Source organism: Neovison vison, chromosome 14 (assembly GCF_020171115.1).
Source record: "Neovison vison isolate M4711 chromosome 14, ASM_NN_V1, whole genome shotgun sequence".
NCBI lineage: Eukaryota > Metazoa > Chordata > Mammalia > Carnivora > Mustelidae > Neogale > Neogale vison.
In genome coordinates this window covers 16,689,231-16,715,661 of record NC_058104.1, presented here as the reverse complement: position 1 = coordinate 16,715,661, position 26,431 = coordinate 16,689,231, and the positions used below count along the sequence as shown (strand labels likewise).

At 55.6% G+C, this 26,431-nt stretch overlaps 2 protein-coding genes across 4 annotated transcripts in view; one reads left to right on the top strand and one right to left on the bottom strand.

Annotated features, from left to right (window-relative positions):
* Positions 1–5,051, top strand: part of VKORC1L1 (vitamin K epoxide reductase complex subunit 1 like 1) — a 62,981-nt gene extending 57,930 nt beyond the window's left edge. Inside the window, exon 3 of the mRNA XM_044233876.1 lies at positions 1,203–5,051. Coding sequence (XP_044089811.1) covers positions 1,203–1,429 — 227 coding nt within the window. The 3' untranslated portion in view covers positions 1,430–5,051. The remainder of the gene's footprint in view (positions 1–1,202) is intronic.
* A 2,915-nt stretch (positions 5,052–7,966) lies between these two features.
* On the bottom strand, positions 7,967–21,630 carry GUSB (glucuronidase beta). 3 transcript variants are annotated; one of them, XM_044232618.1, is made up of 12 exons: positions 21,562–21,630; positions 18,757–18,942; positions 18,258–18,439; positions 17,935–18,077; positions 17,354–17,541; positions 16,835–16,987; positions 16,430–16,608; positions 16,178–16,324; positions 14,031–14,115; positions 12,220–12,396; positions 9,631–9,766; positions 7,967–8,302 (listed from the first exon to the last, which is right to left on the bottom strand). In XM_044232618.1, the coding sequence occupies exons 2-12, from the start codon at positions 18,922–18,924 to the stop codon at positions 8,133–8,135; spliced, it is 1,728 nt and encodes a 575-aa protein (XP_044088553.1). In that variant the 5' UTR covers positions 18,925–18,942; positions 21,562–21,630; the 3' UTR covers positions 7,967–8,132. The 3 variants fall into 3 exon arrangements, with proteins under 3 accessions (XP_044088553.1, XP_044088552.1, XP_044088554.1); XM_044232617.1 differs by lacking the exon at positions 21,562–21,630 and adding an exon at positions 20,308–20,532; XM_044232619.1 differs by lacking the exons at positions 17,935–18,077; positions 18,258–18,439; positions 21,562–21,630 and having other exon boundaries at positions 18,757–18,823.
* Positions 21,631–26,431: the final 4,801 nt, after the last annotated feature.

Below are 26,431 nucleotides of genomic sequence, written 5' to 3'. Positions count from 1 at the left end.
GGTGACAGCATTAATTTTGGAAGGTTTAAATAACTAGTAAAGGGCCAGACAGAAAAAACGGTGTAGGCTTTGCTGTCTGTTGAGCTACTCAGTCTGTCCTAAATGTTACATACGAGTGAGCGCGCCTCGGTTGGTCAGTCTGTAGGTGCAAGAGCGGGGGCCAGTCAGATTGGCCAGTCCCCGGCATCAGGAATCCGGCAGTACGTTAGCCGTGAAGAGCCTTATGAAGGGTCACACTCTAGCACGACCAGGCCTGGGGGCAAGGCCGGCCTTTGCGCTCTGAGCCCACAGGCAGCTTCTGGTCAGCAGGCAGTGGGATTTCAGCTCCTTCATTAACCTCTTCCAGCCTCCTACCACTGATCATTTCTTTCTGTTTCTGTTCTCCTTGTCCATTAGTTGTTGGGAGGGATGGTAGCTTAATACACCGCTGTCTCCTCTGTCCCTGGGAATAAATGCTCATGTTCCCACGACCGTTGGCTGCAGGAAATTACAGAACAGAACACATGAAGATGTCAGACAGCATCAGAGAGCCCCAGTTCAGTGCACAGAACCACCTTTTTTCTTGGTCTGGTTTGACCCACATGTGACCAACTGGCCAAACATGGCTTGTTACCTCCTAGCCCAAGCCCTTTCTGAAATGTTTATTGCCAGTTTTTCCTTCTTTAGCAGCATATTGGTACAATCATCTTTGTATGGTTTTTGAAAAATTTGACCTAAACATTAACAGATTTTTTTAAAAATTTGACCTAAACACAGGAAGCCAGGTTTTAGTGCCCACAGATGCAAAGCCTGCAGTGCAAAGGCCAGGGGCAGCGTGTTCTGCTTGGGAGAGAAGTTGTGGTCCTCACGTTCCTTTCTCTGCTAGGGGCCGCAGCGACGGGGCTGCCGATTTCGCAGGTGAGCTTCAGGCAGACTGTGGACTCGGAGCCTGCATGTGCTCTTGGCAGGGCTAAACTAAGGCCCGTTCACGGTCCAAGTCATGATACTTCGCCTAGAATGCTGACAAGTGAGAAACACGGCGGCTGTAAGACTGGTGCTGTGTGCAGAGTCTCACCAGACCAGTCGTTTTCGCTCCCCAATCCCATCACATGTTCAGTAAAATCAGCATTCCAGCACTGCAGCAGGTCGCAGAAGGCTTGCTTTTGACTCAGAGACTTTCTCCGTCGTCAAGGCCTGACTGAGCCGTGTCTCTCCCCTTGCAGGCATGACCGCAAGCGCAGTGGCAGCTTTAGTCCTAATGACGTCCTCCATCGTGTCCGTGGTGGGCTCCCTGTACCTGGCCTACATCCTGTACTTTGTGCTGAAGGAGTTCTGCCTCATCTGTGTCGTCACGTACGTGCTGAACTTCGTTCTTCTCATCATCAACTACAAGCGACTGGTCTACTTGAATGAGGCCTGGAAGCGGCAGCTGCAGCCTAAGCAGGACTGACCGCAGACAGACAAACTCCGAACTGGCCGCCGAGCCCCCTTTCCCATTAGGGTTCTTTTGCAGCAGTTTTGTTTTGTTTTGTTTTTTTAATTCTTCACAACAGACACTCTCCCTTAAGAATCTCAAACTGATTTTTAAAAATCCTGTAAATTAGAAGGGGTCCCAGCTATTTTCTGTGTCAATCTTCATTTTGAATATGGATACAAAAAAAAAGAAAAGAAAAAAGGATATGCCGAGCCAATCAAAGACAAGCTTTAACTTTACTTTGAAGATATTTCCGAAATAATAAAATATAGCCCTAGCCCCCTGCCCTTGATTGTAAAGTGAGCGACCATTGCTAGTAATTCTCTAACGTGTATAAATTCAATTTCAGGTATAACAAATGTGATCATGACATGAAAATATTTTAGAATAGATACTGTATTAAATATTGCCATGTTTACAATATGTAATATGTTTTTAGCCGATGGATTTAAACATGTAGATTCAACTAGAATCCATTTATGTGATATTTGTAAATAAAGGTAGAAATATTGGATCCATCCCTGCAGAACTTACTGTACAGTTTAGTTGAAGTGTAGCGATGAACAATTGTCAGCCCAATGTTGACTGAAGAAATAGTGAAAATAGTAAGTCTGCACGGAGCATCTTGTGAGGAGTACTGACAGCAAAATCATAGGGTAGTTGGTTCCCTTTCATCTCCTTCCTTGGAAAGGAAGAAGCTAAATTTGGACATTCAAGTCAAGCTTGTGTCTAGTCATAAAACTGGATCAATTATAACCTTACAAAATGAGTCCTGTGACCAGACCTTCACATCCAAAGTCTTCAGGACACTAAAGATGGGGAAGTGGGTAGAATTCTTTGGAGAAAAGCTGGAAACATTGATATGGCATTTCTAGGTAAAGCCTCTTACCGTAGCTGAATTGTCATGCAGAAGTTTTCCCTTCACATTGGTGCCAGCCAACCAAACAGTATTAGGACCTTGAAATAGCCCATAGAAGCCCCGTTGCTCCAGAGTAGGATCACTCTTGGGTCACCCTGTGGTATTTCCCATTTCATCCTGCACTAATTGGATGTCTGACTTAATTGTTTTAGAGTCAGTATTAGATTGGTAAATCTTAGGGCTGACACGCTTCTGAGTTTGCTCCATTGGGAGTAGTGCAGGTAGAAACATCTGAAGGTGAAGTACACTAACGGTGTCACTGCTCTTTCTAGAAACTACGCAAATGCCTAGATTTTAAAGGTGATGTGAATAAACACAAATGAAATTGGGACAGTATGCTTCTATGATTAACACCATCAGAATGTTAAAAGTGCCTTCTGTCTTAAACCTCAAACCAAATATTTTGTGTGTTGAACTTGGGCAGAAGTGTCCTTCCTTCCTCTTACCATGAAGTAGAAAACCTGCATTATTCTCTAGAAAGGTTCTGTATGATCATTTTATTCCTTAGATGGAGAAGTAGTAGCAATGTTTTTGCTTCCAGTTAGTCTCATCATTATGTTAAAAACAGACCGGTAACTTTTGAGTGCTTTCACGAATGAGCCTTCTTTTTTGAAGGGAGGGGACAGGTTCTGCTCTGTAACCCATAATGTGTGGAGTCAGCAGCTGTTCAGCAGTTTCCGCCTAACTGTCCTAATTGATGCAGTGTATCTTTCTGGCCCAAGGCAGGTGTAACATCTGAATTGTAATGAACTTTCAACCAGTTTTACCCAGTTTTGTAAAAGCCAAACTCGGATTTCCAGGCTTGTGTTTTCCCATAAATGTGAATATTCCAATGCCTGTTTTATTAGGTATGTATTGTTCTTGTTTCTGTAGTGAATGAACTCCAGAAAGCATTGAATTGGATGTCTGGTGTCTATGGAGAAACAAGTCCTAGCCCTGAAGACCTTGTCCAGTCATGATGTCCAGAGGTCATCTCTGTAGAGTGCTTCCAGTCCTGCCACGCAGCTCACGGTTCTGTCTTCTAAGCTAGAGTGGAAATGGTTAACAGTGAAGACTTCTGTGGTATATATAACACTGGTTGTCCTAAATAAGTTCCTCGTGTCCCAATTTAAAATGGTTTTTCATCATATTTTGTATCAATCAGCAGAGTATAGTTAAAGCTTGTCTTGATGCAGCATTCTTGCAAATGTCTTGAACTCTCATATGATAAAATGTAAAAATGTTCAGCCAGACCCTTCCAGGTTTTCCTTTGTTTTCCTAATAAGCCTTGGGGAAAACACCACTGTTTTAGTCGTACAAAAATTTCTGCAACGTTCCTATGACCCCAGTAGAATTCATACCCTTTTTCTCACTGAGCGATGACAGTGTGCTGCCTCAAATAATAGCATCATAATGCCAGCATCTCTGTAAGCAACAGGCCCCCAATGGAAGCATTTACGCTCCCTTCTCCATCCTCTCTTCCACCCGAAGGAGAAAACACCATGCTATAAACTACGAGGCCTATTAGGACTATTTTAGACTCAATATTTAAAACAAGAACAAATTTGGGCGGGTGGGGGGTGGGGATTGGATTTCTGGGCTTTGCAGTAATTCCACGCTTCTTGATTTGGGGAATCTGTTATAACAAATGAAGCCCCTTACTTACTTGGCAATCGTATCATTTGAAGAAATAAGAGAAACTGGGGTTAGATGACAAATTCTAGGCAATCTAGGTGGTTTGGAGGATTTCATTGTTTTTCACTGCAGCTAGGTGCTTTCCACGAAGGTAAACTGGTGAAATAACTCAGGTTTAACCAGCTGTGTGCCAGGAATTACTTCTACTTGATGTATGTCACCTCACTCTAAATCTGTTACTTTTAAAGATGTTGAAAGCATTGACTATTTTCATACAGAGACGAAGATCTGTCGTTTGGTACAAGAGATCTTTGGACCCTACTCAGTGGGATATAGGGACCAAGACTCCAGTGAAATTAAAACCATTTCTTGGGTTTACTTTGCTTGTATTTCATTTATAAGATTATCAGAAGTGCAGTTATCTTCAGTGACTACTTGTGAACTGCAATTGGAACCAACACTTGACATGAGTGAAAGGTGACAAATCTTGTCTTGAAAATTCGTGTTAGACAAACGCCAACAAGAAATCCACTATCATTTTTGGTAACCTATTTGGGAAGGAATACCTAACATGCAACCTTTGTCCTCCTGTATTTTCCCCCAACATGCAAGCATTGGTGGAACATTTCTATTCAGACATTTTAGGCAGCACTTATGATTCCTAATCTGTGAGAACTCTCCCCTTCAATAAAATAGGAGGGGCAGGGGTGGGAATCCAGGCTACTTGGTTAATTTTTTCCCCCAAAAATGAGCCCAGAAAAGGTAAAATGTTTTGTTATAAAACTGTATTAAGCATGGCCTAAGTATTAGGTGTCTGATCTGTATAGTATGTTCCATCAAAAATATTTATTACTCATGCTTTAAGCTCCAGAACAAACACTCATTTAAAGTGGAGTTCACTGGGCAGACGTCCCCCTTTACTATAGATAGAAATATTCTTTATCAGAGATTTAGGACAGTTTTGCTAACTGGTTAAAAAAAAAACCAAATGTAAATATGTAAGAATGTTTATTTGTTGCACATAACTTTTTTGGTATAAAATAAATGTAGCCGTTACCCATGTTAGCTGTGCTGCCGTCCTTCTTATACTAGTGTTACAGTCCAAACAAGGCGCTGGAACCCAGCTGGTCTTCCCATCAACAGCTCCTGAGGCTGACACTCTAACTTCCTTTCCACAGGTGTACTGACCTCTTTTTCCCTTAAATTATTTGTTATTTATGGGAGACACATGCAGAATTCTTAGAGATTCTGGTTACTGGAATCTGCGTCAGGTTCCAGTGTGGCTGTCAGGAATGAATGAAAAAGGAGGTACTGCCCAGAGGCGAGTAAGCACACAGACGGCGCAGATGAGCTCTGGCCCACGGCTGTACATTGGTTCCCCCTGAAGGCACCACTCCGTCTCCTCGAAAGGCAACATCTGCAAGGATGAATCTGTTTAAAATGCGATTCGGCTGGATTTTACTGAATACGACAAAGGACCTGAGGACTTAGGATGTGAAACTTACCCCTAACCTGGAAAACATTTAAGTGTGTCTGCTACGTTTAATTTTTTTAATGTTTCAAGTAGAGAATTATATGTCATTCCTGTAAGGGTCTGCCCCTCCCAGAAGAACTTGCTTGTGGACCCTGAGTGTAAGGGTGGGGCAGACTGGGTGGAGACATCCAATCAGTGCGGCATATGTATATCCACTGGGGAAATTGGAATTCCATTGGCCGCCTGTGTGGGGGCGGGGCTCAGCCACCCCCATAAAGGTTGCTCTGCCAGGCTGTCCGGGGGCTGCTGCAGGAGAGTCAGCGGAAAGAGTCGGCAGAGAGCGGTGGAGTCGGGCGGAGAGCAGGGGCGGAGAGCAGGGGAGTCGGCGGTGAATGGAAGAGCTGTAACAGCTCTTGTAAGAGCTATAACCGCCTCTGGCGGAACAGCCTCTGGCGCCCAGAGCCGCTGCCTGCAGCCTCCAGCCTCCCGCAGCCCAAGCCACCGCCTGCAGCTTCGAGCCGCCTGAGGCCCCTACTCCGGTGGCCCGGAGCCAACACCCACAGCCTCCAGCCTCTAGCCTCCAGCCTCTGGCGGCCCGAGCCGCCGCCAGCAGCTTCCAGCCTCCAGCAGCCCCACTTCCGGCGGCCCCAAGCCACTGCCTGCAGCTTCGAGCGGCCTGAGGTCCCGCCTCCAGCGGCCCCGAGATGCTGCCCGCAGCCTCAAGCCTCCGGCGGCCCCGAGCCGCCTGAGGCCCCGCCTCCGGTGGTCCCGCCTCCCGTGGCCCCAAGCCGCCACCTGCAGCCTGCAGCCTCTGGCCACCCTGCCTTCAGCAGCCCCGTGGTCAGCGGTCCCGACGCCTACAGACCCTGGACGCCAGCGGTCCAGCGGTCAGCAGTCCCAACGCCTACAGCCCCTAGACGCCAGCCGTCCCGAGGCGCAAGCAGCCCTGAGATGCCAACGGCTCCTAGACACCAGCAGCCTCGCCGCAAAATGCCTCGCCACCCCGAACCACAAGTGGCCTTGTCCGCAGTGGTGGCTTCCTCCGGGTACAAGCCTGGTCAGAGTAGCATCGTGGGGAGCAGAGTCTGTGTCATCCGGGTTGTCCTCCTTGTCATTGTTGCTGTCATCGTTGCTGCTTCGTCGTTGGGAGTGGCCTCATCCAGGAAGTGGTCTTGTCCAGAACGGCCTCTTGGGAGCGGCCTTGTCTGGGGAGCAACTTCATTGAGCAGTGGCCTTGTCTTGGGAGTGGCCTCTTCTTGGGAGCGGCTCCAATCATGGAGCGGCCTCATCTGCGGAGCAGCGCCTTCTAGAGCGGCCTCGTCTGGAGTGGCCTTCTTGGAAGTGACCTTGTTGGGATCATCGTCACCACCTTTTCGTAAGAGGTAGCTCTGACCGGTCGTTTGATTCCTGATGCTTGGCGCGAAATAAAGTTTTGCTTGACCTTCGCTTTGTATCAGTCTCGTTCCTTTGATCACGGACCCTAACAATTCCCAGACGTTAAATGTAACCTGGAACTTGCAACCTTCAAGGAACTGAATGAAGTTCAGTGGTCCCAAGAAACGTGGGACCCCGAGAATCCCTAACTTCCTGTCTGAACCTACCACGCTCACGTTCCTTAAAAGTGGTCTAAAGAGGGCCACTAGAAGATGACATTACTGTCCCTCTTGTGGAGCTCGGAAAGGGAGGGTAAAAACAGGGATGTGCTGAGAAGTGAAGTACTACCCACGAGTGAGTGAGACAAGTTCCGCATTAAGAACCACACTGGGTCACGGTCCCCCATTTGACGGGGCACCCACAGGAATTCTCTCGCAGGGCGCAGAGCTTTAGGCCAGGGTTGATCTGAAACCCCGGGAGCGCTGTGCCGGACTCGGCGAGATGGAGCCTGTGGATGATTCCAGAAGGAAAACCCAAGACCATCCCCCAGGCGCAGGGCAGGTGGCCTCACGCCGAGGCACAGAGGCCTGGAGGGCTTGTCTGCCTGCCCAGCCGGTTGGAAACGGCCCCGTCACGTTCCCTGGAGCCAGAGGTGACGGGCCCGTGGGCCTTTAATCCCCGCGTGTCCTCTTCCGTCCAGACCGGACTGTGGCAGAGGCCGGAGCCCTGTCCTGAGGAACGGGGAACCTCTGAGCTCCCTCCGGACCCGGGCTTCCTTCCGCTTGTCTGTCAGCTTCACGGGCAAAGCGGGGCGCGGACCTGCTGCTCGGCCAGGGGGAGCCTCCCCGCAGACTCACTGGACGGAGCCGGTCTGCGAACTCAAGCGCCGCCTCTCCCGCAGACTCCAGGCGGCTCCCCGAGCGCGGCGGGCCTGCTCCTGCGGAAGCGGCTCCTCCGACTTGGGTGCCGGTGTGTGGAGGCGCCGCAGCCCGGCCTGGGACGGAACAAGCCCCACCCGGAACAGAGTCGCCAGCGCTTTCCGGCGCGAGCGAGCGCTCGGGGCGCTTCCTCAGGCTCACACGGTGATTCCGCTCAGGGCCTGACAGCCGCCTCCACAGAGACAACTCTTGACTCACGTACAACAAAAGCCTTTATTTTCGCCACCGGCGGACCGTCGAGGGTCGGCCGCGCACGGCCCGGGAGGCGCTCGGTCTCTTCCTCGCGGGGTGGCGGCCCTGGCCGGGAGGCGGCCCTCACCAGGAGGCGGCCCTCACCAGGCGGGAGCAGAGGCGCGAGCTTCAGACGTGGAACAGGCCGCTCTCCAGGCACTGCGAGCCGCGGGCGGCCGGGGGGCGCTGCGTGTCGTTGGCGAGTTTCCAGTACCGCTCCCGCAGCAGGAACGCCGCCGCCTTGGGCTGTCTCTGGCGGGTGAAGATCCCCTTTTTGTTCCCCATCACTCGCTGCGGGGCTGAAAACAAGGCAAAGGCGTCTCAGGCGACTCGTGCGGGGCCACGCGGGAGCCCGCCCGGGGCCACGCGGGGCGCCAGCGGAAGCGCCCTGTCGCGGTTCAGGCGGCTCGGCCTGAGGCGGGCTCAGAGGCGGGCGGCGGCACCACCGCTGCCCCGACCTCCTCGGCTCCCCGCGGCGCTGTGTCTGCGTCTGTGGGGGACCAACAGCCCGAGTGACGTCTCTTCTCTGGGAAACAGGCGTTCCCCGCGGCTCACTGGCGGGGCGCGGGGCGGCTCCCCCGAAGAGGCGGGCGTCTCGGCAGCGGCGGCGTCGGGACCAGGCCGGCCGGGGCTCCCGCTGCTCGGGCCACGGCGGCCGGGCTCAGCCGGGGAGGAGCCGAGCTGCGACAGGCTCCGGGCACGTCCCCTCTGGCCCCGCTGTGCGCAGCCTCTGCTGAACGGAAGGTCCGTCCGCGACAAGACTTGTCTCAGATGGATTCCCGGGTCGCCCGCGCCGTCGTGCGCAGTTGCTGGCCTCCCAGAGCCAGGTGACCCGTCCGGTCACGCGGCTCTGCCCCAGGACACGAGCGACGCGCCCACTCGCCAAACGAGGCTGCGGAAGCCACTGATCCCCTCTGCTGAACACGGAAAGGCTCACGTTCTCCTTCCTTTTCCTCTTTACCCCCTTCTCCATTCCAGTTTTTAATGAAACTGTCCCCTTCCGCAGACTTGTCTTTCCCTATTGGGTGACACGTTCTAATTCCCACCAGAGCCAAACCCTTCCTCACCCCCCCAGATGGCTGGGCTACAGGCTGTAACACCTGGAGGCACAGGAGGAAACGGGGTCCCTTCGTTTGCGACTTAGCTGAAGTGGCCCTCCTGTCACCCCACCTCCGACCATGCGGACTTAGAGCCTCCCACGTGCACAACACTGCGACGCCTGCTTGTGCTCGGTAAAGCTGCCTCTTCCGGGGGAACGACGGAAAACACATGAAATACCCTGTTTCCCAGGCTCTGCACCCGACTCTGGAATAAGGGGTGCGTTCCACAGGGAAATCCAATACAAGGTCTGATATTTCCTCACCCTGTTGTGAAACAGACTAAGGTTCAGCTGGTCATTTTTGCCTCAAGACAATAGGCTCTTCTGTTGGCTTCTTTTTTTTCTTACCATAAAATGATCTGGGAAGTAGGCAAGTGACTGCTGCTTGCTAAACACAACTTGCTTCTCCCAGGAAATTCTCATGCCGCCAGACCTAATGAGCGCTTCTTACAACCAACTGCCCCGAACGAACAGGCCAACCAGACTGAATGAGAAACGGTCCATTCCTTAACCCGAACTGCCACTCACCCTGGTCAGTCATAAAGTCGGCAAAATTCCAGACGAGCTCTCCAACCACGTAGTTTTTGCGTTTCTCATCCAGAACCATGTGGTACTGCTGCAGCAGAGCCTTCTGGTACTCCTCACTGAACATCACAGGTGGATCCTGGAATTCAAGGCACAGGGAGAACGGAAGAGGCGAACTGACGCAACTGTAAATGTTAGAAAAAATGAAGACCCACGTGACAGTAACCAAAACACCCAACTTCCCAGCGGCTGTAGTGACTGCAGGACGTGCTAGTGCTGGTGCAGACACAGCCAGGGCGGAGGTAGCCCGGAGTAAAGACCAGGGATTTTTGGTAAAGAACCTGAGTTAGTAACTTCTTTACGTATCAACAGAATTTGGTATTTTCTTGCTCTTACTCTTCCATCTCTATTCACCGGTGTAGTCTTAAAGCTGAGCTACACGGAAAGTAAAAATAAGTCTTCACATGATACATTTATTTATATTATTTATTATTATTATTTTTAAAGATTTTACTTGCCAGAGGGTGAACATAGGTAGGGGGACAGGCAGGCAGAGGGAGAAGCAGGCTCCCTGCTGACCAACGAGCCCAGTGTGGGACTTGATCCCAGGACCCTGGGAACATGACCTGAGCCTAAGGCAGAGGCTTAATGACTGACTCCCCCAAATAATAAATTTAAACCTCAAGTTTTAAGTAGCTGCCAGTGTGTAACTGGAGAACCAGGGTGACTCACTGCCCTCACGTCACATTCAGCTGGTCTGGTCCAGGTGAGTGGCTGCTACTCAGCACCCACCCATTCCACAAGTCACCACTTAGTCTGCTTCCCTGGCAGCTTTGGCCTTCAGGCGGAAAAGGTGGGAGCATCCCTGCCCCTGCAGCTTGGCCCTCCGGCTCTAAGTGTAACGAGGGTCAACAGGAGTGTGGAGCCGAGGCTGGGGCCCGGGGGGACGGTTAGCAGGGGTGTTGCGCGGCGCCCCACAAGGCTCCCCAGGAGACACTGGAGCTCCCACCACTTGATGACAAGGGTCACCAAGGCAGAGGTGGTGGGGGCTCATTCAGTGTTCCGTGGAGAGCGCCTCCTGTGGTGTACTGAGACATAACAATGTTCAGATGCCTTCCTCCCATGGGGACCTGGGGGCACTGCAAGTTCAAGGTTCAAGGAGGCAGTGTCTCCCTCCTTTCGCAAGAGAACAAAACGCTGCAGGCTCTGGCTTTCTGTTCCACTGAGAAGGATTAAAGCGCTACATAGGATGCATTGATGTAGCGTCACGTTACCACAGAACCATGTTTTGTTCTGGTTCGAGCGAATGTGAGGGCAGGGCCACACGCAGTTTTTCTTACCAACCCTGCCTGGCCTAATGCTCGCCACGCGTGGCTAAATAAACCTAAGACTGAATTCTGAATTAAACTAAATCGACTCGGCCATACTGGTCGCACTGCAAAAAAAATTCCATCCCGCAAACGGTCCCATCAGCGCTATATGCAGACTGAGCTGCTTAATCATTCCGAGTTCGTGACCTTTTCAGGACGAAGGGCTGGTACGAATATATATTGTTCTCGTAAGCTACTTCCCCTCGCCCACCTGTCTTCACAACGGCCTCCCGTGTAAGCAAGATGAATTTAAGGGTCTGAGTGGAGAAATACAGTTGGGCGGGTGGCTGCCCGACCCAGCAAGGATAAGCATATTGTGCGTCAACACGGAATCTGACATCTGTGACAGGTGAGTGTGAGGGAGCTGGGGAGGCTGGGGGCCTGGCTGTGGCTCCAGAAATCAAAGGAGAAAATCCCCGCAGGAGCATCTCATCTTTGGTGAGGAAATTTAATAAAAAAGCAGAGAAAGAGGGAGGGAAAACGCTGGTGATTAAACCTCGCTCCGAGATTTCATTCATTTCCCTACTGAGTATTATTTAGCATCCTCCGAGCGCTGGAGGCTGCCGAGGGCTTGGGAAGCAACGGTAACTAGGAATCCGCCACTCTCTTGGAGCCTGCACTCTGGCCAAGGAGAGAGTCAAAGCAATAATGACGGTACGTGGTGAGAAAGGCTGAGACAGAGCCCAAGCAGAGGGGACAGCTTGGACATCTCACCAAAGAGGGGACATCAGACCTGAGGCCTGAACAGAGTGGGAACCCAGGAGTCGGCGAATGTGGTGCTAACACGGGCGTCCCAGGAGAAGGGACAGCCCACACCAGAGCAGGAGCCGACCAGCACAGTGAGAACAGTCCAGTAGCCAAGAGCGAAGGCAGAGGAAGACGACGACCTGGGGGAGGGCAGAGAGCGAAGGGCGCGACTACTCTGGCCCGGGACTGGGACTTAACGTGGGGGCCATGGGGTGTCAATGACGGGACCCCCAAGGTTTGGATTTGCTCAGATGACTCGGGCAGTCACTGGGAAGCTCTCTGGGAACAAGGCCAGAAAGACCAGGCGAGGGAGGCAGAGGCCCGAGCCCTGGAGGACGGCGTGAGCCTGGAGAACCGCAGGGAGGTCATCAGCACCAGTGAGGGCTGGGAGAGGCGCAGCGTTCTGGCCTGAGGGAACGGCAGACACCTCTGTCCTGGAGAGGGAGGAAATAACGGAACACCCCTCACTGCTCACCTGGTGAAACCCTGGGATGGCCCCGGCTCCGTACTCGCTCTGGATTATCGGTTTCTGGTAAGTCCTGTACCAGTTCTCAAACTGCGTGGCCAGCTGCAGCGGAATCACCTCCAAGTGCCCGTAGTCATGATACCAAGAGTAGTAGCTATTCACACAGATGACATCCACATACGGCGCCTAGGAGGAAAGCACGGAACCTGCTCAGAGACCAGAAGGCTGTGAAGAGCTCTAAGGCTCACAGCCTGGGGGGCGCTTCCGGCAGGGAGGTGGGAGGGGGAGCACAAAGCGACGGAGGAGCTCCCGTGTGTGGCAAATGTAGGCAGGAGTGACAATCAGGCAAGGCGCGGATTCTGGACGGGCGCTCCTGAGCCCCGCAGCTGGACTCTGGAGAGGCACAGAGGTGCCCCACGAGCCGGCCCCACTGCAGCCCAGGGCCCGTAGCATTGGATTTTGTTCCTCTCTCCGTAGCACTCCTGTTCCACCAGCCTTCCCTTACCTGGCCCTAGAGAAAAGTTCCCAACCGAAGGACAGACGCACTTTTTCCCTCGCAAAGACCTTGGTTAACCGTGCTGTTCGTGAGACGGTGGTACGGGCCGTGGGCTGGCCAGAAAACTCCCTCCTGGCAGGGAGCAGAGAGGACGGGCAGGACTGCCTCGCGTCCACACGGGGCAGTGCCCAGGACGGTGCGGCGAACACTAGGCAGCCAGTGTCCAGTCCCTCCCGTCACTTGAACCAACGCCAATCTCCAGAGCCTGCCCTGGGACTGATGCGGTCTAACTTTCCCAGGTGACAGAGCCCTTCCCAAGAGTGGTGGCAGACAGTGCCTGGTGAGGGAGGGAGGAGCTACTGGCATTTAGGGAACGGGATCGGTCCTGCCCAACAGTGTCACTTGAGAGCAGTTACAGTATGTATGTCACTGAAAGCAGCAGGTGGGACAAGGAAGCCTGTGGGGGACACATGCGCCCAGACGGCATATCCCACCAGGAGTCTGGTGACCCTCGGAGGCTCAGGCACTGGCTGCCCTGTCCGCACAGCAGACCAGAACAAGAAGAGATGCCACTTGAGCTCTGAGAACGTCCACACCTGCCTGTACCACGCTGGGGTCTGCCAGTCTCTTGAAGGGGTGTTCCCGAGAGATGGCGAGGGAAGCACCAGGGATACAAACCTCTCCCATCCGTGTTAAAATGAGAGTTCCCAATTTATATTCGTATGTTGCATTTTCTCCTCCGTTCTTTCCATGAGATGTTTGCTCTCTCTGCACTTCCCTCCTAAGTACTGGCCTTGAGTGCTCTCGTGAAGAAGCACTTCTTGCTCCCACGTCTTCCAGCTTCATGCAACAGCGCACGTCGTTTCCAAGGAGCTGCTGCTCACCAGTCATGTGGGAGCCCGGCTCTCCCTTCCATCCCAGCCTGTGGTTCCCAGAGCGAGGTGACGACTGCAGTCGCTGAGGAACTTTCTAAAAACTCAGAGCCGCCCCGGACGCAACAACCCGGAATCTCAGAATCCAGGCATCCCCCGTGGAAGTTCTGACAATGGGCCAGGTTTGGGAAACCTGGGCGGCGACAACTGTAGTGCTCGCCAGCTGAGCAGCATCAGATGCGGAGTCTGCACTGACAACGACCGAAAGCTGCCTGTGCTCTGCCCGCCTGTATTCGGAAGTCACTGCCCGGCAGGTCAGCAGCTGGCTCTCCCTCACCTGGACACCGTCTAGGAAAGCGCGTGGACCGGGTGCTCAGGGCTCTTCCCAGCAGCCCATGTTAGCAAGCACCAGAGATGGTGAGAGGACAGGCAGGGGGGCCCCCCAGGCTCACCCCCAGGTCTGCTTCATAGTTGGAGTTGGTCACAAAGGTCACGGGCCGGGAGGGGTCCAAGGCTTTGGTGTGAGCAATCAGCGTCCTGTCCACGGAGGGCAGAAGACACAGGCTCGTCAGTCCGGGAAGGACCCTGGACAGCCATTTCTCTCTCTCTCTCTCTCCATCCCATCTCCCAGCCCAAACCCTGCTCTCCTCCTGACCCTGAAGAGGACCTGAGGGGAGCAGACACATCCTTCCAGCCTTAGATCACATTCCCCAGCATCTTTCTCCATCCCCAAGTCCCCCCCCTCCCCAGAGAGAGGGCCGCTGTCACAGGGGTGTGCAGGCACCCAAAGCTGGGGTCCTTGGACTTGGTGTGGCTAAAAGCTGCATTCCCAATCTCTGGAAAAGCTCTTGAAAACAAGAATGCTTGGGGTGATGGGTGCCTGGGGGGCTCAGTCAGTGAAACGTCTGCCTTTGGCTCAGGTCATGATCCCAGGGTCCTGGAATTGAGTCCCACATCAGCCTCCTTGCTCAGCGGGGAACCTGCTTCTCCCTCTGCCCACTCTGCCCGCTCTGCCTGCTGCTCCCCCTGCTTGATCTCGAGCTCTCGAATAAATAAATAAAATCCTTAAAAAAGAAGAAGAAGAAGAAGAAGAGGAGGAGGAAGAATGCGTGGGTGTAGACCAGGACGGATACAAACTCCACAAGGCAGGGGGTCTGTGCGAGGAGGCAGGCTGTGCCTGGCTGGCTGGAGAACAGCCCCGGCCGTCCGCAGCTTGGTGGAGCAGTGGGAGCAGACACTTGCACAAGGAGACACCACGAATGATGACAAGGGGCGGGAGGACCATGGCGGGGAGGCACAGAGCTCTGGGAGGCAGTGACGGGGCACTTAACGGGCCCGGGCGAGTCAGCCCAGACTCAGAAGAAACAACATTGATGCTGAGATGCGTTCATCAGGGAGGGACCCTGAGAAAAAGCTTCCCAATAGAGGACCCAGCCTGTGGTCAGGGCTCAGCCCGGGGACCTGTCGGAGGCCACCCCATTCACAGCTTAAGCCTGCTTCTCTCTTCCCATGACTAGCGTCCTTCTCCTTGAAGCCCTCCCCACACTGCCCTTCTCTTTCAAGGGCTGTGGTTTCCCCAAGCCAGAACGCTATCCCTCACCTCGAGTCCCAAAGCCACACTCTGAAACAGCCTGTGTGTCACTGGGAAGCCTCGAAGCCTCGCTGAGCTCCTCAGGCCCAGGCAGCCTTAGCCACAGCCTGGCTGCCTGCCCCCTGCCCTGGCCGTCATGCAGCTCCCCGAACAGCTGGTAGGAACCTCAGCCACCTGTTCCCGGGCGCCTGCAGTCCTTCCCGCCCCACAACAAACGTCTGTCCCCCAACCCTGGTTCAGCACGGCCTGAGGCCCCAAGGCTCCGGGCTGTGTGTGCCGGGCAGTCCTCTGCCCAGGTGGGCCTGCGGCTCAGAGCCGCGCATCTTCTACTCACAGCTCAGCTCACAGCGCTCTGTGACACTGGGACAGTCTCTGCTGCCCCCAGAAGCTAGTGACCCACCCCTTGCAGGCTTAGTTACAACTGTGACCCTGACCCTAAGAAAGAAAAGGAACCAAGGAACCCTCCCCGCAGGGCAACAAACCGGGCGGCTGTTGCCAGCACTGCCCTACGGGGGCTCTTCCCGGCCATGCCTGGTGGGGGACGGAGGAGCCACTGGCACTTAGGGCAACGGTGTCACTTGAGAGCAGTCGGAGCGCGTACGTCACGGACAGGCCCGCGCAGGGTCATCTGCCGGGAAAACGCGGTCCTACAGAGCCGAACTGCACTGACAAGTGAACCCGAAGCAACAGCCAGCGGTTTTCTGCACCTTCAACGTACACGAGCCTTCCCAGGAGTGGGGACAACGGAGAGACGGAGACGGTGGAGACGGGGTGGCTGGGAACTTCGCCTGGAGCGGCTCACGCCTCAGAACGAGCAGGCCGAGGGCGGACGCGGCACCTGCCCGGCGCCCCTCCCCCATCCCACCCCATTCCCCTCCCCCCTCGCACCCCCGTTCCCCGTCCCCCCATCCCGCTGCCCGCATCCCCCCACCGCACTCGCACTCCCACCCCTCCCATCCCCCCATCCGCGCTCTCAGCCCCGACCCGGCCCAGGGCGGCCGCACTCACTTGAAGTAGTAACCGGCGGGCGGCAGGAAGGAGGCGGGCTCGTTGGCCACGGACCACATGACCACCGCGGGGTGGTTCTTGTCCCTGCGCACCAGCTCCCCCATCACCTCCAGGTGGTGCTGCAGAGACCGGTTCCCGTAGCTCTGGCTGCGGCACGGGGAGCGGCGCGGTCGGGAGGGGGCGGGGCGGGGCGAGGGCGGGCGGGGCGGGGCGGGGCGAGGGCGGGCGGGGCGGGGCGGGGCGGGCACTCACGCCAGCACGATGCCCACGCCCGGGCTCTCGTCGATGACCACGATCCCGTAGCGGTCGCAGAGCTGCAGCACCTCCTCCGCGTAGGGGTAGTGGCTGGTGCGGAAGGCGTTGGCCCCGAGCCAGCGCAGCAGGTTGAAGTCCTTCACCAGCAGGGCCCAGTCAAAGCCCCTTCCCCGGATCTGGGGCAGAGCACGGCGGGGTGAGCCCGAACCCCGGCCCCGCGCACTGCTTTCTGAAGCCAGGCCGCCCAGGGGCCACCGCCTTAGCGCTCTGTGTGGCCCCAGCACAGCCCGTCGGGCAGCGGTTTCCAGCTCAACTGCTCCGAGCCAGCTCCATTGCTTCAGGGCCCGTGGGGGCGGGGAGACAGGAAATGGCCCTCCGAGGGGTCCAGAGGCCACAACTCACATCTGCATCCTCGTGTTTGTTGACGCCATGGAAATAGAAAGGTTTCCCGTTGATGAGGAACTGGCGCTCTGTGACCTTGACAGTGCGAATCCCCACGGGGAGAGCGTAGAAGTCAGACACAGGCCCAGCTGCTGTCTGCGTGGTCAGCCTCACCTGCCAGCGCGGAGAACCGGGTGTGGGGCTTCCTTGCAGGCCTGAGCCCCACACAGCCCTCCCTTCAGCAGGAAGGCCCCGCACCTGCACCGCGGGGCCCACAAGCTGAGAGATGCGGAAATTCCCGACTTCTGCCACCAGCAAGGAGGAAACTTTCCCCACCCTGCCCCATGCCTGCTCTTCAAAGCCGGGCTCCTCACCAAGCACTGAGGCGGCCAGCCAGAGAACACTGTGATCCAGCTGACTGGGAAGCTCAGGAGACCTGGTGTGCCTGACTGACCACCTGTCCTGTACACCCCGCCCCACCACCGGGAGCCGAAGCTGCTGGGTTGGGGCAAAAGGCCTTCTGCAGCCCCAGGCCGTTACCTCCAAAGAGTACAGGTAGGCGGGGTGCTCATGCATCAGGTAGGGCCACCAGAGGTGGGCATTGGGAACCTGCAGCTGACCGCGGCACCCTGTCCCCTGGGCCACGACTTTGCCTTCCTGGTCCAGAAGACGCACTTCCAACTGGAAGTGTTCACTGCCCTGCGCGAAAATCTGGTAATCCACCAGCCCTGCAAGGGACAAGACAGATCAGACAAAAGAGGGGAAGGAAACAGCCTGGGTCATACAGAGGACAGTTCCCTGGGGCCACCACCCTGAGTCTCAGTCTGCAGGGAGGGCAGCACAGGGGGAAGACACATAATTCCTCCTGAACCCTGAGCTATCGACCCGGAGCTATGGTTTTAGGCAAGCCCCGCATCTCTTTGAGCTCCCTTTCCTCACAAAATGAGGTCAGACCAGATGGGTGATTTCTGCTGCCCGTGCCTATTCCGACAGGCTGGGCCGCAGCTCCTCTTAGGTGGATGGGAAGCCTGCGGGTGAAGAGATGTTGGGAGGGCGTCTCCCCTAGAGGATCTTTCTATGCAGGGAGCAGGCCGAGGGAAGGTCCTGCCAGGAGCCCTTACCGGTGCCCTGGTCCACGCTGGTGGTGACAGTGATGTCGTCGATGTAGGTAGTAGGTGTAGTGTAGAGAAGCACAGGTCGATGCAGTCCCGCGTAGTTGAAGAAGTCAAAGTTTGTGTTCTGCACAAAGTAACCCTTAGGGTACCTAGGATGGGAGAAGAATGCCTAACTACAGACTTGCTCTGGTCCTTCGACCTCAGCTGGAACATCTGCCCGGCCTCCCAGAGCCAGGGCCTCACCTCTGCTAAGGCCACACAGCCCCTAGTGGGAAGACCAATGGGTGGGGTGGTGAGTGGGGTGGAGCGGGGAGCAGGGTGCTGCTCACTTGGAGGTATCCGTCCTGTGGAGGATGGTCCCTGGCGGCAGCGTGTGGGGGGTGAGTGTGTTGTTGATGGCAATGGTAATGCGGCAGGAGGACAGGGGCCCACTCTGGACCAGCTTGCTGATGTCAGCTTCGAAGGGGAGATGCCCCCCCTCATGCTCCACCACATGCACCCCATTCACCCACTGCAGACACAGGGAGATATGGGAGGCAGGAACAAGTTGGTGCCTGCCATCTCTGGCACCCCCCGCACGAAGGGCAGTATGTGGGGCCTGAGGGCCCCGCCGACTGCCGCCTGACTCACAGAGGGAGGAACCAAGCTCCAGAACAGATCGGGCAACCCTCCCCTGACCCCCGCCACGAACCCCAGAGTAGGGCCTGAGCGTGCCCCCCATCCACCCCAGGGGGCAGGCTGTCAGGTGACCCCTGCGAATCAGGCAGCCCCAAGCTGCTCGGCAACTGCGCCTGACTGCTCGTCCTGCCTGATGCTGGTGGTACTGACCACAATGGCATAGTAGTGGGCACTGCCAATCCTCAGCACCACCCTCGTGCCCAGGTCCTGGGTCCATCGCTGGGGCAGGGTCACCTCCCGCTCATACCACACCCAGCCGACAAAGCTGCGCAGCTGCCTATCCTGGCCCACATCGTTGAAGCTGGAGGGAACCGGCATGTCCAGTGTGGGGCCCGACTGAGGAGAGAAGGGCTGAGGTTAGGTCTAGAGCACCTTGGATTCTGAGACCAGGACCCAGGCAGCCCCCTTCCCTAGAGGCCAGGTCCTCCCACAGCCTGCCTGCAGGAAGAAAGCTGGACAAGATGACTTCTCCCAGGCCCTGGGATTCCAGGCCGTCCCATCATTGTCATTCTTCCTCTTTTTTTTTTTAAAAGATTTTATTTGAGAGAAAGAGTGAGAGAGATCACGAGCAGGGGGGAGGGATAGAGGGAGAAGCAGACTCCCTGCTGAGCAGGGAGCCTGATGTGGGACTCCATCCTGGGATGCTGGGATCATGACCTGAGCCAAAGGCAGCCACTTAACGGACCGAGCCACCCAGGCGCCCCATCACTGTCCTTCTCTGCCAGCACCTGACTGATGCCTTTCGTGGAGTTCATTTAAGCGGATGCTGGTCGCTCAGACACGTAATGGACAGTGTGCCCCGAACCTACAAGGCCGCTCTAGGTGCCAGGAATAAAACGAGGCCTCCGCAGGCAGGTGGTCAGCTCTGTGAAGAGTCTGGAGGGTGGCGGGAACTATCGTGGGGTCAGGGAAGGCCTTCTGGGGCCCACGGGATACTGCCTGAGGGCAAGTTGGCCCAACTGGGTGAACCTGAACCTGGCAGGGAACCCCCTGATCCCCTCGGGTACAAGGCCAGGCACGAAGGGGACAGACAGCTCAGTGGGCCTGGAAGCAGCCTGGGGAAGAGCGTCCGCGATTTCCAGAGACTCCTGAACAGTGGCTGGACGGGTGTGGGACTTGGGGAGAAACGTCTGCGGGGCTGGTGGGCCAGGCTGGGGAGGGGCAGGCTGTGCACCGGGTGAGCCCGGCCGCAACCCTGCCGGGGACAAGCGGACCCGTGAGCGGCCCCTAAGAGGAAGACGGTCAACTGACCGCCCGCGGGAGGAAGGCGGGGGGCAGGGACCGCTCTGCAGGGGAAGCTCGCAGTGCGCGCGCCGGCCCCGGCCCCCGGTCTTCCTCCCCGTGAACGCCGAGCGGAGGGCGGAATGGGGTCTAGGAGAGTCGCGCGCCCGGGAGCGCGAAGGCCGACTGCGCCCCCAAAGTCGGACGGGAGGCCTGGGGGGGGTCGGTCCCCGGCTGGGCGGGGGTCGAGCCCCGTCCTCTCTCCGAACCCTGCGATGGCCGCGCCGCGGCAGGGCTGGGGACCCGGCGCCGAGGGCTCCTCGCTCCCGCGCTCCAGCTCGGGGCCCGGCCGCGGCGCCTGTCCCAGCGGGCCGGGTCGCGCAGGGGCCGCCCCCCGCCCGGCAGGCCGCCGGCCGCCCCCCGCCCCCCAGCCCGCCCTTGGCGCCGCTCCGCCGGCCGCCCCCGCCCGCGGGCCCGCACCTCGCGCAGCGGCGACCGGTACCACCGCTGCTCGAAGCCGCGCTGCCGGTTCTCGGAGAAGTCGGCGCGGAAGCTCCAGAGGCCGTGCAGCTCCTTGCGCTCCCGCGACGGGCTCTCCCGCGGGTACAGCATCCCGCCCCGCAGCGCCAGCCCGCAGGCCCAGAGCAGCGGGCCGAGCGCCGCCCAGGCCGCCGGGTGCATGCTGCCTCCGGCCGCTCGCTCGCAGGCGACTGTGGCCGCGCCGCGCTCCGACCGCGCGGGAGGGGCCGGGAGGGGCCGGGAGGGGGCGGGAGGGGGCGGGAGGGGGCGGGGCGCGGTCACGGGACCCGCCGCGGCCGCCCGCGCCATCTTGGTGGAAGGCGGCTGCGGGGGGCGGAGGAGCGCGAGGCCGGAAGGTCCCCCGGGGCACCCGCTCCCCGCTGCCCCGTGGCGACGGCGGGGAGGGCCCGCAGCATTCCGGTCCCCCCCGCCCGCGTCCCGCCCCAGCTCCGGAAGGCAGCGAGGTCCCTGGCCAGGGGGACCGCCGGCCCTCCCCGGCTGGGGCGTCTGGGGCCGCGGGCCAGCGGGAGGCCCAGGGACTCGGCCGGACGCCTCGTGAGCCCAGGCAAAGCCTCGGCCGTGCCTGGCGGTGCCCCCGCCGCGGCCGTAGCTTGGCTCTGGGCCTCCCCCTACGGCCGTCCTAATGTGGTTCTGGAACCGAGTGGGGTGAGGGGCCGAGCCCATGGTCATCCCGAGCTGGCTTTGGCGCAAAAAGGTGGTTTTACTAAAGCTTGGGGACAGGACCCGTGGGCAGCAAGAGCCGCTGCCCCGGGGTCCCCGGGGGTGACGCATGCTGCGCTTGGGAGTCGGGGGAGCTAAGGAAAAGGGGGATTTTCAGAACTTCCTGTGCTGGAGGACCGGGGACACGTCCGAGGCCTTGCCGTGGTCACGCTCCCGAGGTTTTCCCTCTACCGAGGCATTAACGAGAACTTCCACCATATCCCCCCAGGGGACGGGAGGGGTGGGCGGCAGCGGTGCAGGGCGGCAGCCGCGCTGGCCTCAGCCCGCGTCTGCTCCCTCGTGGCTGCGGCCCCGACCTCCACGCAGGGCCCCACGCTCCCCTTTGACAGGGCGCGGCCGCAAAGAGAGAAGCCAGTGGTGGGGGAACAGAAGGCTCTGAGGACGGGCGGGGCTGACACCCCACAGCACCCGCCGGGACACAGTGGCGTTCCTCGCGCGCCCCTGGCCGCCCTAAAGGAAAAGCAGTTCACTTACAGAGGCTCCGATCCTGCATGTGCGGAGCCTCCCTCGGTTACAGCAGCTCGAGCAGAACAGCGTCTCTCGTCCAGCTGGCCTTCCAGGAGGGCGTGTAGACAAGTAAATGTCCTTGGAACCCGCGGCCTGTGGACAGACACTTGAAGCTGAGGGGCCTTAAATTTAGGTGACGTTCAGAGGGGCGGACGGGGACAGGACCCATGGGCAGAAGGAGCAGCCGCACGGGGGTTCCGAGGGGAGGCTGATTCACTGCGGGGCTGGGGGAGATAAGGGAAGGGAAGTTTCTTTTTCTTTTCTTTTTTTTTTTTAAGATTTTATTTATTTATTTGACAGAGATCACGAGTAGGCAGAGAGACAGGCAGAGAGAGAGGAGGAAGCAGGCTCCCCACTGAGCAGAAAGCCCGACGCGGGACTCGATCCCAGGACCCTGGGATCATGACCTGAGCCGAAGGCAGAGGCTCAACCCACTGAGCCACCCAGGCGCCCCGGAAAGGAAAGTTTCAAAGGGATTTTCACGTGTTAAAGATGCACAGGATACCAGAGGCCTTGCCACTGTCCCGTTAGGGTGGTTTTCCCTCCAGCAAGGCAGTAACAGTAGGACAGCTGGGAGTTTCCGGAGGAGCACTACACCCTGCCGCGTCCAGTGTCGGTCAGTGGGCCGTCGGCCGCAGGTGGTAAGGACATTTTCTTGGATCTACATTTCCCTCCGGAAGCTGCAGTGTTGATAGACATGCCTTGTTCCTGTAGATTGCTAACACACCTGTTAACGGGGCAGGCACCTGTCTTGTAGGATTGTGATCTATACAAGTTTACTCCTTGCTTTTCCTGTCCTTAGCTTTAGGGCAGCCAGGAGTGTGCAAGGAACGTCACACATATCCCATCTGGGTTGGGGGGAGGGTTGGGGGGTGTCAGCTTCTACTATGTCCTCAGTTTGCCTTTTGTTTCCTCATCAAAACAGTCCAAGTGTAATGTTCCTCCCAGATAATGTACTGTTAATGCCTTTCCTCCAGAAAAAATCAACTCTGCTAATACCTTGATTTCAGACTTCTGGCCTCCAGATCTGTGAGATAATAAATTTCTATTGTTTTAAGTCAAGGAAAGAAGGAAGGAAGGAAGGAAGAAATGAAGGAAGGGAGGGAAGGGAAAGGAAGAAATAAAATAAGATAATAAAATAAAACCTTTCTAAGAGACTCCCTCACCTTCCTTCCACCACCAAATCTACCCACCCCCTTGCAACTACCCCCACATTCTCTGCCTGCATCCCTATTACCCTAGATGAATTATCCCTGTTCCCCTCAAAGTCCAGTCCCTCCGTGTGGGCTCAGAATCCCGTCTCTTCATGCCTGCTCAAGGACCTCCTCTCAGTGACCCCTCCCAGGCATCTTGACATTGACAGTGTTTGTCCTGCTTCTGGACAGCATTCAAACATGTTCTAGATCTCCTATCATGAAAAGTGTTCTTCCTTGATCCTGAGGTCCTCTCCATAGCAAAATTTATCAGAAGGACTTTCTGTGCTCAATGTTGCCAGATTTTCCCATTCTCTTTATCCTCAACCTATTCCAATCAGGGTAACACTCCTTGGAAACTGCTCTTGGCATAATCACCAATTATTTTTGTGTTGTTTGATCCAAACTGCTTTGCAGTCTGCTTACTCTCCATGACAGAGATCTAAAAATAGTCTCTAAAGTCCAACTTCTCAAAAAGTTCTTCCCCCACATTTTGGAAATACTTCCGAGGACTTTTTTTTTTTTTTTTTAATTTAAAACAAACTCTGGAGTCATAGTTCCCATGTAATAAAATGCATGCGCATTCCAAATGCACGGTTTGATATAACTTGGCAAATGTACACCTGAGTGCCCAGCACCACTGTCAAAATGTAGAACTTTCCCACTACTCCAGGCAGGACCCTCTGATCCTTCCCAGTCAGCCCTGTCCTCACCCCTGGCCCCAAGCAATGACCAATCTGCGTTTTGTTGCTATAGGTTAGATCTGGCTTCTCTAGAGTTTCACACAGACAGAATTACACAGGATGAGTTTCGTGTCTACCTTCTCTCACTCAGCACAGTGTTTTTGGGATTCCCCATGTTGCTGTGTAAAGTAGCGTCTCCTTTCCAAGGACCGTGTTTAGTAACAAAATAAAACAAGCGTCAGTTCTGGATGGAACTTCCATGAGTACTCTCAGTTTCACACTTCATTCAGGCAAGATTCTTTGAATGAACTTATGACACGGAATGACGTCTCGCATCTGCAGTTGCCGGAAAGAGGAGACATGCCCTTCCTGAAACTCTTTTTCTCCTGCAGCATTCTTCAAACCCAGTGTTTGGAGCTTTCCAAACACTTTCCACCCCCACCTACAGAAAAGAGCTCAAAATCCACCATATGGGAAGGAGAAAAGCAGAGGATTTTAAACGAGGGGAATAAGGGGCACGTGATGTTCTTCTCTGACACAACTAATACAGATTGGCCCCCTGTCCGGTCACCTCCCATCTCCCTGACTTATCCCTGACACGGGCTGCCGTCGAGTGACCTTGCTCCTTTGAGTACCTGTGGCAGGTGAAGAGCCGGTCACCGGCAGCGGCATCCCTCCCTGGGAGATGATGCGCTCTCCCACCCCAGGAAGCCCCACGAGTCGCGCTTTGGCCAGATCTGAAGTCCTGGCTAGAGGCAGCTCCAGCTCATACACTGAATTGCTGGAGACGATTCCCCTGCGTGAACACGCCGCCACCAACTGTGCCCTCAGCCTACTCAGCATTTAGGCTATTTCCATTTTTCACGTTCACCGTCGACACCTCAGCACGCAGTCCCCAGGCGGCCCCTGAGCCCGTGCTCTCGTGGGAGACATTGCCTGGGTGTGTGCTGGGCAGGGGGCGGCAGGCTGGAGGGTCTGTTTTTCTTCCCCTTTCCTGGGCATCTTGAGGGCTCTCCGGGGATTGTGCCATGGGCGCTTTCACTTCCTGCCATTCCAGGGGAGGGAAAACGGAGCCCTTCAGACAGGACCTTTGCCCGTGAGCCAGAGGCAGGCCCTGTGGCTCCCCAATCCCACTTTCTGCTTGTGTCTGGTTCACAAAGAGGTCTCCCTCACTCGGATCTTGACGAGATCTTTCGGGGCCTTTCTCCTTTTGTGTTTCATTCACGGCTGTTGTACATCTGAAGCATGGAGTCACTTTGCCGTCGGACTGGACGTCTGTCAGTCTTAAGCTACTTTTCCGGGCTTCCCTTCCATCCTCCCGCTGTGCACTTCTGCTTGTAACCTGCCTCTTGGGCCCAGAAATGCTTTCCCAGGCTTGTCTTGGAGGCTGTAGCGTTCTTTGTTCTGTTCTCTGGGTCATCTTTCCAAACTCGGTTCAGACGCCAGCTCTTCTGTTTCTTCGGTCAAAAGGAACCTCTCCCTTTTCCTTCTTCCTGGGACAGTCGCTGTGACTATGTTTGTACTCAGGGGTCTGCACTGTCTGGTGTTAGCCAGACTGTGACTTTCTAGCAGCTGATCCCCCTCCTTGTTCCATGACCATCCCATGGGCCCTGCTCCCCCCACCGCAAATGAGAGCATACAGAGCATCACTGAGGCAAAGGTGTCCTGGGCTGTGTGGGGTGCCCTTTGGATTCCTATTGCCGGATGGCCATAGTGGTAGCAATCCCCATGAGTGGGCATTCTGCAAAGAGAACCTTATAGCTCTGAAAGACTATAAAATGGTTCTGCTGTCTCTGTTACAGATGAGGAAATTAAGGCTCAGAGAGGTAAAATGACTTACTCAAGGTAATACACCCCAAATTGCATTTAAATTGTCGATGGCCCCTTCATTCCTTTTCCCAAATTACCCTACAACCACAGGACTTTCTGATGTCTAGGACAGGAAGGGCTTGTAGAGCACGCTTCCCCTTGTGGCGGGCTGCAGCAACGCCCAGTGTCCCTGCAAAGGTTGTCTGGTCACAGCCTTGAGCTTAACAAGCAAGTCACAGGATACTCCGTTGATCAGAGATAAGTTTGAGACTTCCTTTTTTTTAAAAAGATTTTATTTATTTATCTGAGAGAGTGAATGAACAAGAGAGAATGAGCAGGGGAAGGAGCAGAGGGAGAGGGAGAAGCAGACTCCCCACTGAGCAGGGAGCCCAACACGGGGCTTGGAATCCCAGGACTCTGGGATCATGACCCAAGCCAAAGGCAGATCTCAACTGAGTAAGCCACCCAGGAGCTCAAGACTTCCTATTTTTTTTTCCCCCTGATAGATAAATTTCATTGCATTTAAACAATATCTCAAATAGGTCTTGGAACTCATTTGGCATCTTGTTACTCTAGTGGAAAACCTCAGATCTTCTTGAGTTCCTTTTTCAGAGACCGACAGCATCTAAAATTTTCTCATGTCCTTGTGATTAACTGCTGTAGCTTGCTGAATCAAAGAAGGTGAATTTGTACAAGTTCAATGCCAGTTACTTTCTGGGCTTGGGACAGGCACCGAGCAACAGCTGGCCTCATTTGAACCAGCAAATGAATTTTTTTTCATCCAAGAATTTTCAGATTTTAACAAAAGAACTGCTCTCCATAATAAAGGCATAAATGGGGAAATGAGCACACACAGGCCTCACCCTAATGGAAACCCTTGCTCATGTGCTATATTTGACTACCGACCACATGAACGGTCGCCAGTTCCTCCCTGTTTGTCAATCCAGAGCCTCTCACTTTCCTTCCAAGGAGGCTGATTTCTACACTGATGACATCCCTCCACAGGGGTCTTCTGGGCTTTTCACGATAACTGTCCCATCAGAGGGATACATTTTCTAAAAGGTGGACAGTCTGGTTACTGAAAATGTCTTCATTCTCACAGTGGATTCAGCAAAGAGAGCACCCTAATGTTTATTTTTTTAAAAACACTTT